The 12,583-nt window shown below is 42.0% G+C and overlaps 1 protein-coding gene across 1 annotated transcript; it reads right to left on the bottom strand.

The window, feature by feature from the left end:
• LOC116259142 (ethylene-responsive transcription factor ERF056) lies at positions 1-2,467 on the bottom strand. Its single transcript, XM_031636796.2, has one exon. The coding sequence runs from the start codon at positions 1,721-1,723 to the stop codon at positions 428-430; it is 1,296 nt and encodes a 431-aa protein (XP_031492656.1). The 5' UTR covers positions 1,724-2,467; the 3' UTR covers positions 1-427.
• Positions 2,468-12,583: the final 10,116 nt, after the last annotated feature.

Genomic DNA, 12,583 nt, shown 5'->3' with positions numbered 1-12,583 from the left:
TGAGATGATCGAGATTGATACATTGAACTAGAAATAAAATACACTGATGACACCAAGTGAAAGGTTAATTACACCGACTACGGCAAATAGACCAAGAGGAAAAACAGAACAGACTTCGCCTGGAGTGCCAAGAAAAAACCAGCAAACCAAGGCGATATACAAAGGGGAAAGGAAACCCATCCCTCCCTACTCTCCTGATCGAGCTCATGACCCTAATGAGAGCAAGATCAGAGATTAGTAGACATCAACCCTGCGACGACCATAATCTGATACTAAAAGCAATCAGAGGTACAGGATCTACAGCAGCTCTGCAATTGTTAAAAAACCATCCACTGCAGCAGCTGCTGATCCAAAGAAGAAAAGAAAAAAACTACAGCTGGTTCTAGATTCTAAACTGAACAAAAGGTAACAGAGAGAAGCTGATGGATCACGAACAATCCGAGAGGAAATCATCCCAGTTCACGTCCGCATCCAGAGAAGGGAGCTTCTGCAGCAGCAAGTTCTCAATTTCGGTCCATGTGCGCTCCAAGGAATCCATCTGCGTCTGGGCATCCGACGTCGGAGAAGACCGGCCAGGCGAAGCACTGGAGTCGTCACTAGAGTCCGAGAACGACGAGCTCACAACCTTCGTCGCCGTGGCGGGAGAGTCGCTAGCCCCGTCATCCTCCAAACCCTGCGGGTAAGGATGGGAGGAATCGCCGGCAGCGGGGACCGGATCGGCGGAAAAGGCCATCGTCCCCTGTTTGGACGGCGAAGCGGAAGATCGGGAGGAAGACGAAACAAGGCCCTGGCAGATGGCCTGAAGCTTGGCATCTACAGAGGACTGGAAGGGCATGGATAACGCGCCGCTGGCCTCATGGAACCCCTGGTGCATGAGGTTTGGGAAATTCAGCCTCGCGTACTCGCCCCTGAGCTTGTAGGCCGCTCTGTCGTAAGCCATGGCCGCGTCCTCCGCCGTGTCGAAGGTTCCGAGCCAAAGCCTCGTCCTGTTCTTCGGCAGACGGATCTCGGCCACCCACTTCCCCCAGTGCCTCTGCCTCACTCCCCTGTAGAGCTTGGTGGGTTTTGTGGAGGGAGCAACCGCCTTGGCGCCGCCGGCGCCACAACCCACATGTTTCATCATTTGCGGCCTGAGGCCGAGAAACTGCTGCTGCTGTTGCTTAATGAGCTGAATGCAGGCTAACTGGTGGGACTGTTGCTGTTGGTATTGTTGCTGGTATTGGGTTTGAATCTGGTGTATGTGGAAGGGGCTTAGTTGTTGGAAGGAAAGGGTTTGGGTAGGAGCAACAGAGAATCCATTCTCCAAGGAAGGGAAGGTGGTGAGCTCCAAGGAGGTGGGCTCTGTCATGAGAACCCCATTACAAATCATGGGGGTGGAGGCTGCTGGGTATCTAGACGGAAGAGGATTTACAGAAGTAAATGAATCGGAGGTGGAAGAGAAGAAGGGGGTTTGGGAAGGGTCGTCTGAGAAAGAAGGGGAGGACGAGGGAGAAGGAGAAGAGAAACTTAAACAAGAAGAAGGGGGAGAAGAAGGAGGAGGAGGAGGAGGAGGGGAGGAAGATGAAGAGGAGGATGGAAGCAGAGAAGAGGTCTCAGGCGACGAAGTTCCAGAGGAAGAGGATGATAAAGCACCTTTAATAAAAGGTTCAAGTGCCCTCATCAGATCTCCTTTGGATTCAGAAACATAGGACCAAACGTTATAGGAATCCATTACTGCTGCCATACTTCAATGACAAGCAAAGAAAGAAGTGCAGAAAATGGAAATAAGGCAACAAAGTACAAGATAAATGATCAAGAAACTAAATTTGAAGAGGAAGTAAGCTTGTTTCTTATCAAAAGCAAAGAACAAGCACTCCAATTACCTAGTCTGGTTCTAAGTTAAAGAAACCAAAAGAAGACTAAAATTTACAAAAAAAAAAAGAAAGGTTTTTTTTTTTCTTCTTTTTTTGGTGTTGTTCTATCCTAGATTCAAAGAAAGAGGAACACCCAACAAAAACAGAGGCCTCTTTTCCAGCCTAGACCAATTAAACGAAACTAGAAATGCAAACAAAGAATTGAGAAACAAACCAGAGGATCTACAAAAAGGAACCCTCGGCCCGATTTAAGCAAGGAACCTATGAAAGAAGGAAAAAAACGCCTTCTCAGAAAAAGCAGAGAAAATCTGGATCTCGATTCTGAAACATCCGGCTTCTACCATCTCCTAGCTAACCACCCAAAACCACTCCCCACCAAAACCCTGTCCATGATAATACACCATTAACGCCCCTCCAAGATAAAACCTTCAAAACCAGATGATAACAGAATGGGATTCAGAGAAGCGGGATACAGAGGGGGGGAAGAAAAACGTGACAACCACAAACACTCCACTCAGAAGAGAGAGAACAGAAAAACACACAGACACTCAGTTTTTTTTTTTCTCTCCTTTCCTTCTTCGCTCTCGCTCACTCTCCACGAAGCTCACCGTCAACCTCTGCTTTTATACACAAAGAGGCCCATTGTTTCTTCCCTCCACTGCACTGCTCCGGCGCCTCATCAAATTACCCTTCCACCCTTCCCCGTCTCGCGGCGTGCGTGCACGCAGCGCAAGGTCCACACCCTTTCTCCTTCCACAAAATCACCATTGACCGCGATCCCACCAACCAGCACGGGACACGTAGCCTCTTTCACGGACACCTGCTGGTTGGAGGAACGCCAGGTGTCCATTTTCTCGAATCGTGGCGCGGAGCGATTGGCAGAGGGTTTGACGAGAGCGCGTTCAGGGGACCGGTGCTTCCGGTGCGGCGTGGGGATGCCGTCACGATGGACGTGGTTTTAATTGCATTGATTAATGTGGTGGCAGCGGCGGGACTCGGGGGAGTGGCGAGGGAGAAAGTGGTCATTTGGATGGTGGGGCCGGAAGGTTCTAGGAGTGCGGGAAGGAAAAGGCCAATGCGGACTGGACTGCGCATGTGAAGTGTGAACCAAGGGGGGAAGGAGCGCGCTCGTCTCTCTGGAGGCGTGCCCTTGGCGTGATTGCTTTTTCGACGCATTTTATAATCCCAATCTCATCTTTTAGCTATAATTCCATACACGGACTTGATGATTTTTTATTTTTTCATATAGGCTCACGTTTCCCCGACAGCTTCAAATTGAGTCAAAGAGTCTAGTAACCGATAAACCGATGCAGCGCATGACCTCGAAGACAAGAAGAGACCTCCGATAAACCGATGCAGCGCAGGACCTCGAAGACAAGAAGAGACCTCGTTTCGAACGGTGGGATGATTCTTTCGCTAAGCCTTTTTTTTATGAAAGAGAACAGAAATGCGAGGGTGCGGCGAGAAATGGAGTGAGGTGGTTGGGTTCACGCATGGAGTTGAAGGAGTTGCCACTCGAGCTGACCCACCGCGGGGGCGTGGGGGTGGCCGCCATGAGTGAGGGGAAGAAATTCTCCTCTTTTTAAGCGTTACGCCTCAGCCTGTCTCTGAAAAAAAAAATAAAGTTCGTTCCTGGTTCTTTACTTTTCTAGGTTTTCAAAAAAATCATAACAAGAATTTCTCCACAGTGTGGAGAAGTTATCGCCGCTATCGGATCTGCTCTCCCCGAATCCATGAGCTACAAACATAAAGAGGTGTTTGGATGATACCTGAAAAAGGCTAAAACCAGGTTTTGGGTGTAAAATCTGGGTTTGCTTTTAAAATCAGGTTTTGGAAGTATTATTTCGGAAAAACTCATTGACAAAACCTGGTTTTGTAAAAAGAAGAAAAAAAATCTGCCCTCCCTTTAAGTTGTTCAATAATCAAGCTTTGAATGTGTCACCCAAAAAAAAAAAAGACAAACAAACAAAGTTTTTCAAACTCATTAAAACAACTGGACTAGATTTGGGTGTCATCCAAACATTTAAGGGATGGCGTTTGGATGACACTTCAAAACCAGGTTTTACCTCAAAAACTGAGATTTTAGAGTGTTTAGATCCTACCAAAATTACGTTTGAAAACCCAATATTGACAAAATCTGGTTTTTGTAAAAAAGAGTGGAAAACCTAATCCCTTTTAAACGATTCAAAAAACCAGGTTTTGAATGTGCTACCCAAACAAAAACAAATGAAACAAAATTTCTAAATCCCATTTAAAATTTTTATTAACGTACAAAATTTTTAAACACAAACCTCACGTTTAGATTATGTTTAACAGGTGTGAAAAAGAAGAGATGAAATTCCACTCTTTCATACGTCATGAAGTTTAGAAAACAAATAATTTGTAGAAAAATTTCACCGCATCTTACACAACAAAGGCCAAAACTCGAAGGAAAAGAAAAAAAATTGGCTCGGAAAGGTACTGATTTTTTTTATTAAAACGTTTAACTTTGGAGTCGACAAGCAAAATTTTGGCCTACGAATTTGTCAAATACATATAACAACATGCCGCTGATCCGCAGGGATCCAAACGGGTCAAACCTCCGATGGCTGAACCGAACACGACCTGCCGCAAACACAAACTCCAAAAACCAGATCCAACCCGTTTTCCAAGTTCATGCACGTCATGTTGACGTCGTCAAATATCTGTTCTGAATCAGTTCGACTTTACAACATCTTTTACTCTGACCCGGCCCGAATCCGAATCCAGAAGCATGTGATCCGTCCAAATTCAAAACGAAATTAAATGTTTTTTAGTACAATTGAGATTTTAGAAAAGATACCAAGTTGACAAACGGTCATCAATTTGAAACTTGAGAGAATCTTTTTTTTTTTAAATTTCAAAGTACATAGCATAACTGGTCAGTCTGTGCGATGCATAATGCATAGACAACCATTCCATATTGGATTTTTTGTAAGTATTACTACTCTTTTGAATTGCAAATGCATGAACCTCAAGTTGAAAGGTGTACCCGCAGTCCAAGTAACCCTAAACCCTGAAAGTACGAACACGGGGTTAAGTAGAGACTTTCACCTTGAAAGTACGAACACGGGGTTGAGTAGAGACTTTCACCTCTTGGGCATCGCCTAATGACTTTTTTTTTTTACAATATAAACTATAAGTTAAAGTCTAAGTTAGATGCATCCTCCAAACGGGCAACTTGACTTTGAAGTGACTTTTAGCCTACCATGTATTAGAACTTCCCTTTTTAAAAGTTAGGTTAGGTAAATACCTAAGTTTTGTATTTTATGTTTATGTATATAAAAAAAAATAAGAGGATAATGGAGTGAAGTTGCTGGTTTATTTTCTTAAGCAGCATTTGGACAGGTTGAAACGTATTATCATGACCCGTTGATACTCTACTTGAAAGGGAAGCACAACCGTAGGATGCATGGGAAATTAGACTTTTCATCATCTCCAGATTCATCGTCATCCTCCACCGGTGGCTATTGGCTGCCCGCAGCCGGATTCTTAGGTCATTGAAACCGACTGCGGGCGAGGCTGCCAATTCAATGAATCGACCGATCTACTAATTCATCTGTCGGCTATGAATTGACAAAGAAAACATTATTATATTTATGGCAAAACTACGTAAAAATATAGAAGATTTGATCATATGATAAACTTAAAAAAATTTTCAAAATTAATCAGCTGAAACAGTGGACAACGCATTTGAATCAAAGCAAATTCTCTCTTCTTCTTGCAGCTGATCGCACCAACCACGCGAATCCGATTCGACCTGACTTTTTACCAACTTGCAAAAGAATTCTAAGTTTAACTTTCTGATATTTAGTCATAGATTTCCTTGGATCGGCCAAGCATGACTTGTCTTCAAGCTTCGGCTGCAATTTCCGCTGTGGTGTTCAGCTTCCATTCTTTCTTTTCTGTGGTCCTTCGAATGAATTTGGAAAAGAAAAAGTGTTTGATCTCTTGGCAAAATTCGAATGTCGCCTGAAATCGACAACTTGATGAAGCCTGTGGTCCGTAGCAAGAACCTCACATGCCATACCTTCTCCTGTTTTGGAGCTAATGACAAAAAGAAAGTTGGCCCCAAGTTGAAAAAACTACTGAATTATTTTAACAACGATGACAAATGTAAAATAATTCAAATTAATATACGGCGGAGATAATTGAAGGCACATAGCATATACAGAAGAATTCAAATTTTCTAAATGTCCGATGTTGCCCAATAACTAAAAATTAGTATAAACCTTAATTAATTCTCCTATGGTAACAATTTTTTGAAGAACATATATGCTTAAAAAAAAAGGAAGAAAAACTGCTTTCCACTATCATCAGGCTACCAGAAAATTGAACAACTTGATAGTTTTGATCCACAAAACAGTGGAAATTTTATCTATTGAATAGGAGTTTTACCAAGTGAAGCTGAAGCCGTACAACAACAAGACCCTAGCTGGAGCCCCACCTGGGTAGTACCTGGTTCAGGTCCAGGTCATTGGTGGGTCAGCCCCCTGACTCGATCTGGGCTCCAGCCCCTGACATATGTGCTGGAAGATACCAGTAAGCTTGTTGGACCTGAGCGGGGCTAGCTGGTGGCTTCTGTGAGCCCGTCCCTGTCCTCTCCTCCTGTGAAGTTGGCAGATTTTTCTGTCCCTGTTCTCAGTTTTCCGGAGTTTAGTCATATAGCCTTGAAAAAAACATGCCACCTTCCTCTTGTTCTAGAAAAAGTAAGAATTATAGATGTCTCGTACCACTGATATCTTGAAAAATAGAGTTCCAGGTTTCCTAACTTTCCATGTCTCGGTAAAAGGAGCTCCAGTTCTTCAATCCGGAGCTCACTTAAGGGCAGATTCTCTTTGCAGATTTCCAACTTTGAGAATTTCAGGACAACAGAAGAGGCTTCTAACCAGTCCACGACTAAATTGGTGGGTGAGATGTAGCCGCTAACGTCTCCATCTTCTGCTATACGAAGAGATTGTGTCAAACACGTAACTTTCAGTCGTTTTGTCCAGAAGCCATGAATGCACTGGCCAGAAGGCAACCCAGTTGCTGCCATTAATACGGCCCTTGTTCTTTCTCACCTGCAAGGATGAGAAGCCAAGGCATTACCTTTCTCTTCGATGGGGCCCATGCACATGCTAACATCACGAAGATGTGAGAAAAAAGCCGTCCTTGTAAAGGAACTACAATTGGAAAATCAATGAAAGAAAGTTGCTCCTCACCTACTTCCTTTTCCTTGGGGGGTTTTCTTATTATTTTGACTTGGTTTGTGCTTAAATTTTGAGAGTTTAAGATCAGACATTCTTTTTCTTTTAAATCTTAAGCTGATCTTTTGCTAACATAAAAGAGTGAATGGAGATCTCATGTGTAAATTTTGCCTGAGGTACTTTTAAGATCAATCTTTCACCACGTCATTAAAAGTTGAGAGGCAAAGAAATACCCATTAAAGTTTTTTCTGTTGAGGTCATGAGGGAAAGAAGATATGTTCGTTTTACGTTAATTAAACTGCTAGAAACCAATTAAACTGCTAGAAACAATCTGAGTGTTCACTGAGTCATGAATTCTCACTGCCATCCATAAGGTCACATCTATATATCATCATTTTCAATGACAGCTTGCTGGGTATGCGCTCGTTAAGCCATTGCAGTCATATAAACTTTTTCCTTTTGAATGGATTCTAGGGAAAATTCTGGTTTGAACGCTTTATGGCATTGGCTTGTGCAGGGAGAGATGCTCATAAGATCAGCGTGTGTGAAGAGTGACATTTAATTTTTATGGGATTTCAACAATGACAGGCGGTGGGCAGCAAAGACCCACCACATTAACGCAAGGACTTTGAATCGTTTGAGATCAGACGAACTTGGTCTGCCAGAGATGGGTAAAGAAGTGAAGAAAGAGTTTGAGGAGATGAAGAAAATCAAGAATTTGTTGCCTCTGCTATCTTACAGATGTCAGGAAATTGTTCTTCACGGTCATCTTGGTTTGATCGCTAGCTTCCATATGTGCAACGCAAAATTGATGAGCTGGTGAGAACAAGGTGGCCCCAAAATAGGTAAAGACATGACTGGTTAGAACAACATTGAACAAAGTGGAGTAAAACTCGGTGACAAATCCAACACAAATCACCCCGTGATAATTTGTGTCAGGGGCGAAGGGAGGGGGGGCCGCCTAGGCCATGGCCCTACCCCGGCCAATGAAAAAAAAAATTACATTGAAAAAAATAATTTTTTTTAATTGCGCCATGTATTTTTTGGATTTGAATTCAGTTGGCTCTACCCAGATTTAGAGGTTGGACTGTCGGCTCGTTCCTAAAGAAAATCCTGACTTCTCCCCTGATTTGTGTCATCATCCTCTACCCCTTATGAACAAAGTTTTGCAGGAAGGAAAAGAGGCATTTGGAAAGTTCACGGTCGGCTAGTAAGTCATTAAGTCAGTAGCGAAGCTAAGTGTGGGCTACTGCCCACGCAAGCCGACACCAATCTTTGAAAACCTTTATTACGAGGGAGTTAGATTTAGGTTCAGTCAAATGTCACGCCGACACCAAACCCCATAATCAGCAAACCCAATTAAAGAGTTATGCCTCTTCCATAAAATTTTCATCTCCGCCCCCACACTTAAAAAAAGAAGGCACGGGCATGCCTCCCTCCCATAAATAGATGAACTCCAAGTACTGACAAACAAAGACTCTGCTTTTTGACCCTCACCAGTCCCATTCTCGTCAAAAGTGGAGGAAAAGTGGAACCTAGTGGCATTGGTTTCCACAAGACAACAGCGACGACGAGCAGCGAAGAAAGAAAGACTGCACAAAAGAGAGTTGATCTAAGGGAAGGCGTTTGGTTAGCCTGGATTCGAGATCCCACGGTCGCATCCGATTGGAGCTCAATCTTGATCATGGTTCTATCAACTTGTGGATTTAAGATTCCTTTTGTGTATCAAATTCATGAATCTTTAGTGATTAGAAGAGGAGATTTTGGCTTTAGATCCACAGGTTACATATTTTAAAGATCACGAGATCCAACACCCTGATATTTAAGATCGGATTAGTTATATGCAACATATATGGCTAAAGGGTTGACATAGTCATTTGTAATTCAAGCATTTTGAGGTTCAACTCCTACTAAGTCGCCACTTGAAGCTATAGATGTGTATAACTTAAAGTGGATGAAGTGAAGTATACTGAGTTTTGCTGTTTGTTTTGAAAGCGTTTACAGACCCAACTTCAATTAGGAAGCTTTTGATTACTCCTCCAGACATGTGATCTCTGAGAATCTGATCCAATGTGGGATCCCATCTTAACAAACCATGCTTCTAGCAATCATGAATTAAGATCCTCATGATCTCAAAGTTCATCCATTTAAGATCCATGAATTAATTGAATACAAGAGTTACAAACGCATGTTTCAACTTGTGAAAATAATCTATTAACCTTGCTAAAAAGCAACGGTCTGAAATCTTGAAGGGGAGAGAGAGTTTTGCGTTGCAAGGAAGCAACCTGACTCATTCCGCGTTTTTCCAACTTGACAAAGGCCTTTCTTGACGTGGAGCTCACTGGACCGTGGGGCCATTGGAGCCCATAAAGGTGGAAAAGTGAGGACCGCGTGGGTCAGCATCTTTCTGCAACTACAAGCGACCAGAAACCTGAAACAAATGCATACTGATTTCATGGGAATGTAGACAGCTCACTCCTTCATATCTTGTTACCAAAAATTCTGACAGCACTCTTCATTCTTTATCATCGTCCTTCTTCATATCTCACAAAAAATAATCCCAAGTTGTTCTGCCTTTTTAAGCTTTGCAGATTCTCATGCGATGCCAAAGCGGAAGATCTGCCGCGGGCCCAACCCCGATTCAGACTCTCAAAGTCCTTTGATGGCCAATTTCTTTTCCCTTTTTCTTCTCAAGGGAAAAGGGCGGAGGTCAAGTTTTTTTCATCACAAGTTGGCGAATGCAATGAGGCACACAGGCCGAAGTTCCAGTGAGCAGCTTGTATTCTTCTTTTAAAATACCATGTTACAGTTGTCTTGCTTAAAGGATCCCATGTGGGTAGCTGCAAGCAGTATGTACTCTCTAGCAGGAACTGGCATCCACCACCAGCCCACGGCCTTAAATGGATCAACAATATATTCACAATCAGTTCCTCTCCCTACCAAGAAACACATCATTAATGCCCCATCAATAACATGATAGGTACATTTGGATCGGTTTAGGAATGTGATTTGGCAGATAATGTGATTTGCTCGATGATACTACTGCTGGAGACAACCTCCCCAAGAAACTTGCACCAGAAATAGCTTTCACAGTTTCCAAGATTCCACTCTCTTGGATAAGCAACAACATTTGGATACCATCGAAGGCAAGGCAAAGATTGCAGAACTCCCTGGTCAGGAAATCAACAAGATACCGTTTGATGGCGTCTAAGGGAAACTGGTGACCTGGTTTGCGAATTCACCGTAGGGACCGCAGTGGTTGCTCGGTTTTGAGAACTGTGACTGGTATACTCACAGTGGAAAAGGAACAAGTCTTACATCTCATGTTTCTTATTTACTATAAAGTAACACGTTGCATGAATTGAGTATGCACCAATGTACATTTATATGTTTACATACAGAATATGCCCATGCCTGCACATGTGCATACACACAGTTACAAGATCACATGCGTCAAAATTAAAACATGAAAATGAAAATTTATAAAGAAGACCCGGCAAGCCACAGTAAAGCCCACATCATTCCTTTTCAGCACCAAGAAAGTGCTGCCCTTCTTTCCAACTCATAAAATGAAATCAATTAAGTAAAAGCATGGTTTTTGACATAGAAAGACTAATGCCAACACAGTAGAACAAAAAAACTGGGCCACAAAAAGTATCTTACTCAGGCGCCTGAGTTTGAGATCATTAAGGTGCTCAAACACATTACTGCAGGATTTGGAGATCATTTGTCTTCAATCTGTTTTGTGTCGCTCAAAAAGTTGTCCTTTTTCATTATACTTTGTCAGTTCTTTCCATACAACTGTAGCTTTTTGCGTTTTTAGTTTTAATTTTAATTTTCTACTGCTTTTCGGTGTCCCTCCTTTTCAATAAGCTCATGAGGAGTTCTAACCACGTATTAGTTCACTTTCAATACAATACTCATTTCTGTATATATCAGACAAGTCCCTAAATTTCTCCTTTATTCGTTTGTCAGAAACGAAGATAAACAATTCAATGGTGAAACTCAAGTTTCTTGATTTTTGTCCAGTTTAGACTAGTACTTCTTAATTTTGCTAAAAAAGGAAAAAGAAGAAACATTGATGCCCATGAAGCTTGGAAGTGTTCACCACTAGGGAATGTAAATATGCATGCTTATCTGATGCAGAAAAAGGGCGAAAATCATCATGGTCTGGGCACCAAAATAAAAAATATATATATCTACTTGATGTATAGGCGGAAACTGCAACTATTTACAGGGAGGCAAACAAGATAGAAAACACAGACAAGTTCATGTAACATTGTCTTCTTGATCTGCTCGTACTTCCTCTCCTCTCGTTGATTTTATCATTACCGTCATCTCAAAAATTATGGAGAAACCAGAACAAAAGGAACCTATAGACTTCACAGTTACAAATATTTTTCAACCTCGTCGAACCCAAAAATGCATCTCAGACTGATCCGACATAACCACTTGGTGCGAATTCAATTAGGATTCCCACCTGCCAATGATGCTGTGACAGGTATAGAAAAGGGTTCTCAGAAAAGGTCAACAAACAGAACATGATCAAAAGTCATAAAACAAGTGGTACCTTGCTCATGATAGAATGCAACAACTCTTGGGTGATTGGCAAGTGTACATATTATTTTTTATGCCTCTGCAGCAGGTGGACTCAAACTGCAGCCAAAGGAACCATACCGAATGCACATTTTTAAGGTAGAACCATGTTATCAATGACAGGATTGGAATACAAGTAATGATCGCATTTAATTCTAACGCTGGCATGAGGAGGAAAAATCACTAACTGCCTCAAGTTTTACTGAGCACTTCTTCTTGCTGAAACCCAGCTCAAAATGCATAGTAATAGTTGTAATCGAGATTACACCCATTTATGCATAGCAATTACTGGTTGCTATTTCACTTACCAAAATCATGAACAAGAAGGATATATAGACAAAGGCAATAGCAGCAACTTTTGATTAAATTGTGCAAGCAACTTACAAAAAGCAGCTAATGCATAAAGTTAGCACCATGAAAAGTTTCAGTCCCAACAAGAAGGGGAAGAACCCATTGTTGGAAAGTATTCAATCTGTTTGGTGACTAAAAATTTCAAGGCTAATCAGCGTTGCTTCCAGAGCAGGAAATAAGCATGGTCAGCAACTAGTGCATGCTTTTGATTTGGTGGGGTGAAACATCCGTACTATACTGCACAAAGTCGTGTTGATTACATTAATGGCACATAATGGACTAGCCTATCAAACATATAGCTCCGATGAAGCATGAGAAAAGTATGGTTTCACAAGTGTTGGACTTACTTTGCTATTTTTTGTTCAATCACACATTTATGAATCATTCTACATATAATATTCATGAATTTGCATATTCAACCTCCCACCATTGAAGAGTACAGAGTTCATCTCATGCATTAGAGAAAGTAAATCAACAAGTTGGAACAAAAATTTTCATCGAAACAAATGCTAAAAAGGAACTCATAGGAGTTGAAGCTCAAAACCTAACCCCCTCTATAGGAAGTATTGCACTACA

The sequence above is a fragment of the Nymphaea colorata genome, chromosome 8 (assembly GCF_008831285.2).
Source record: "Nymphaea colorata isolate Beijing-Zhang1983 chromosome 8, ASM883128v2, whole genome shotgun sequence".
Classification (NCBI taxonomy): domain Eukaryota; kingdom Viridiplantae; phylum Streptophyta; class Magnoliopsida; order Nymphaeales; family Nymphaeaceae; genus Nymphaea; species Nymphaea colorata.
This window is presented reverse-complemented; position numbering and strand designations above follow the sequence as displayed.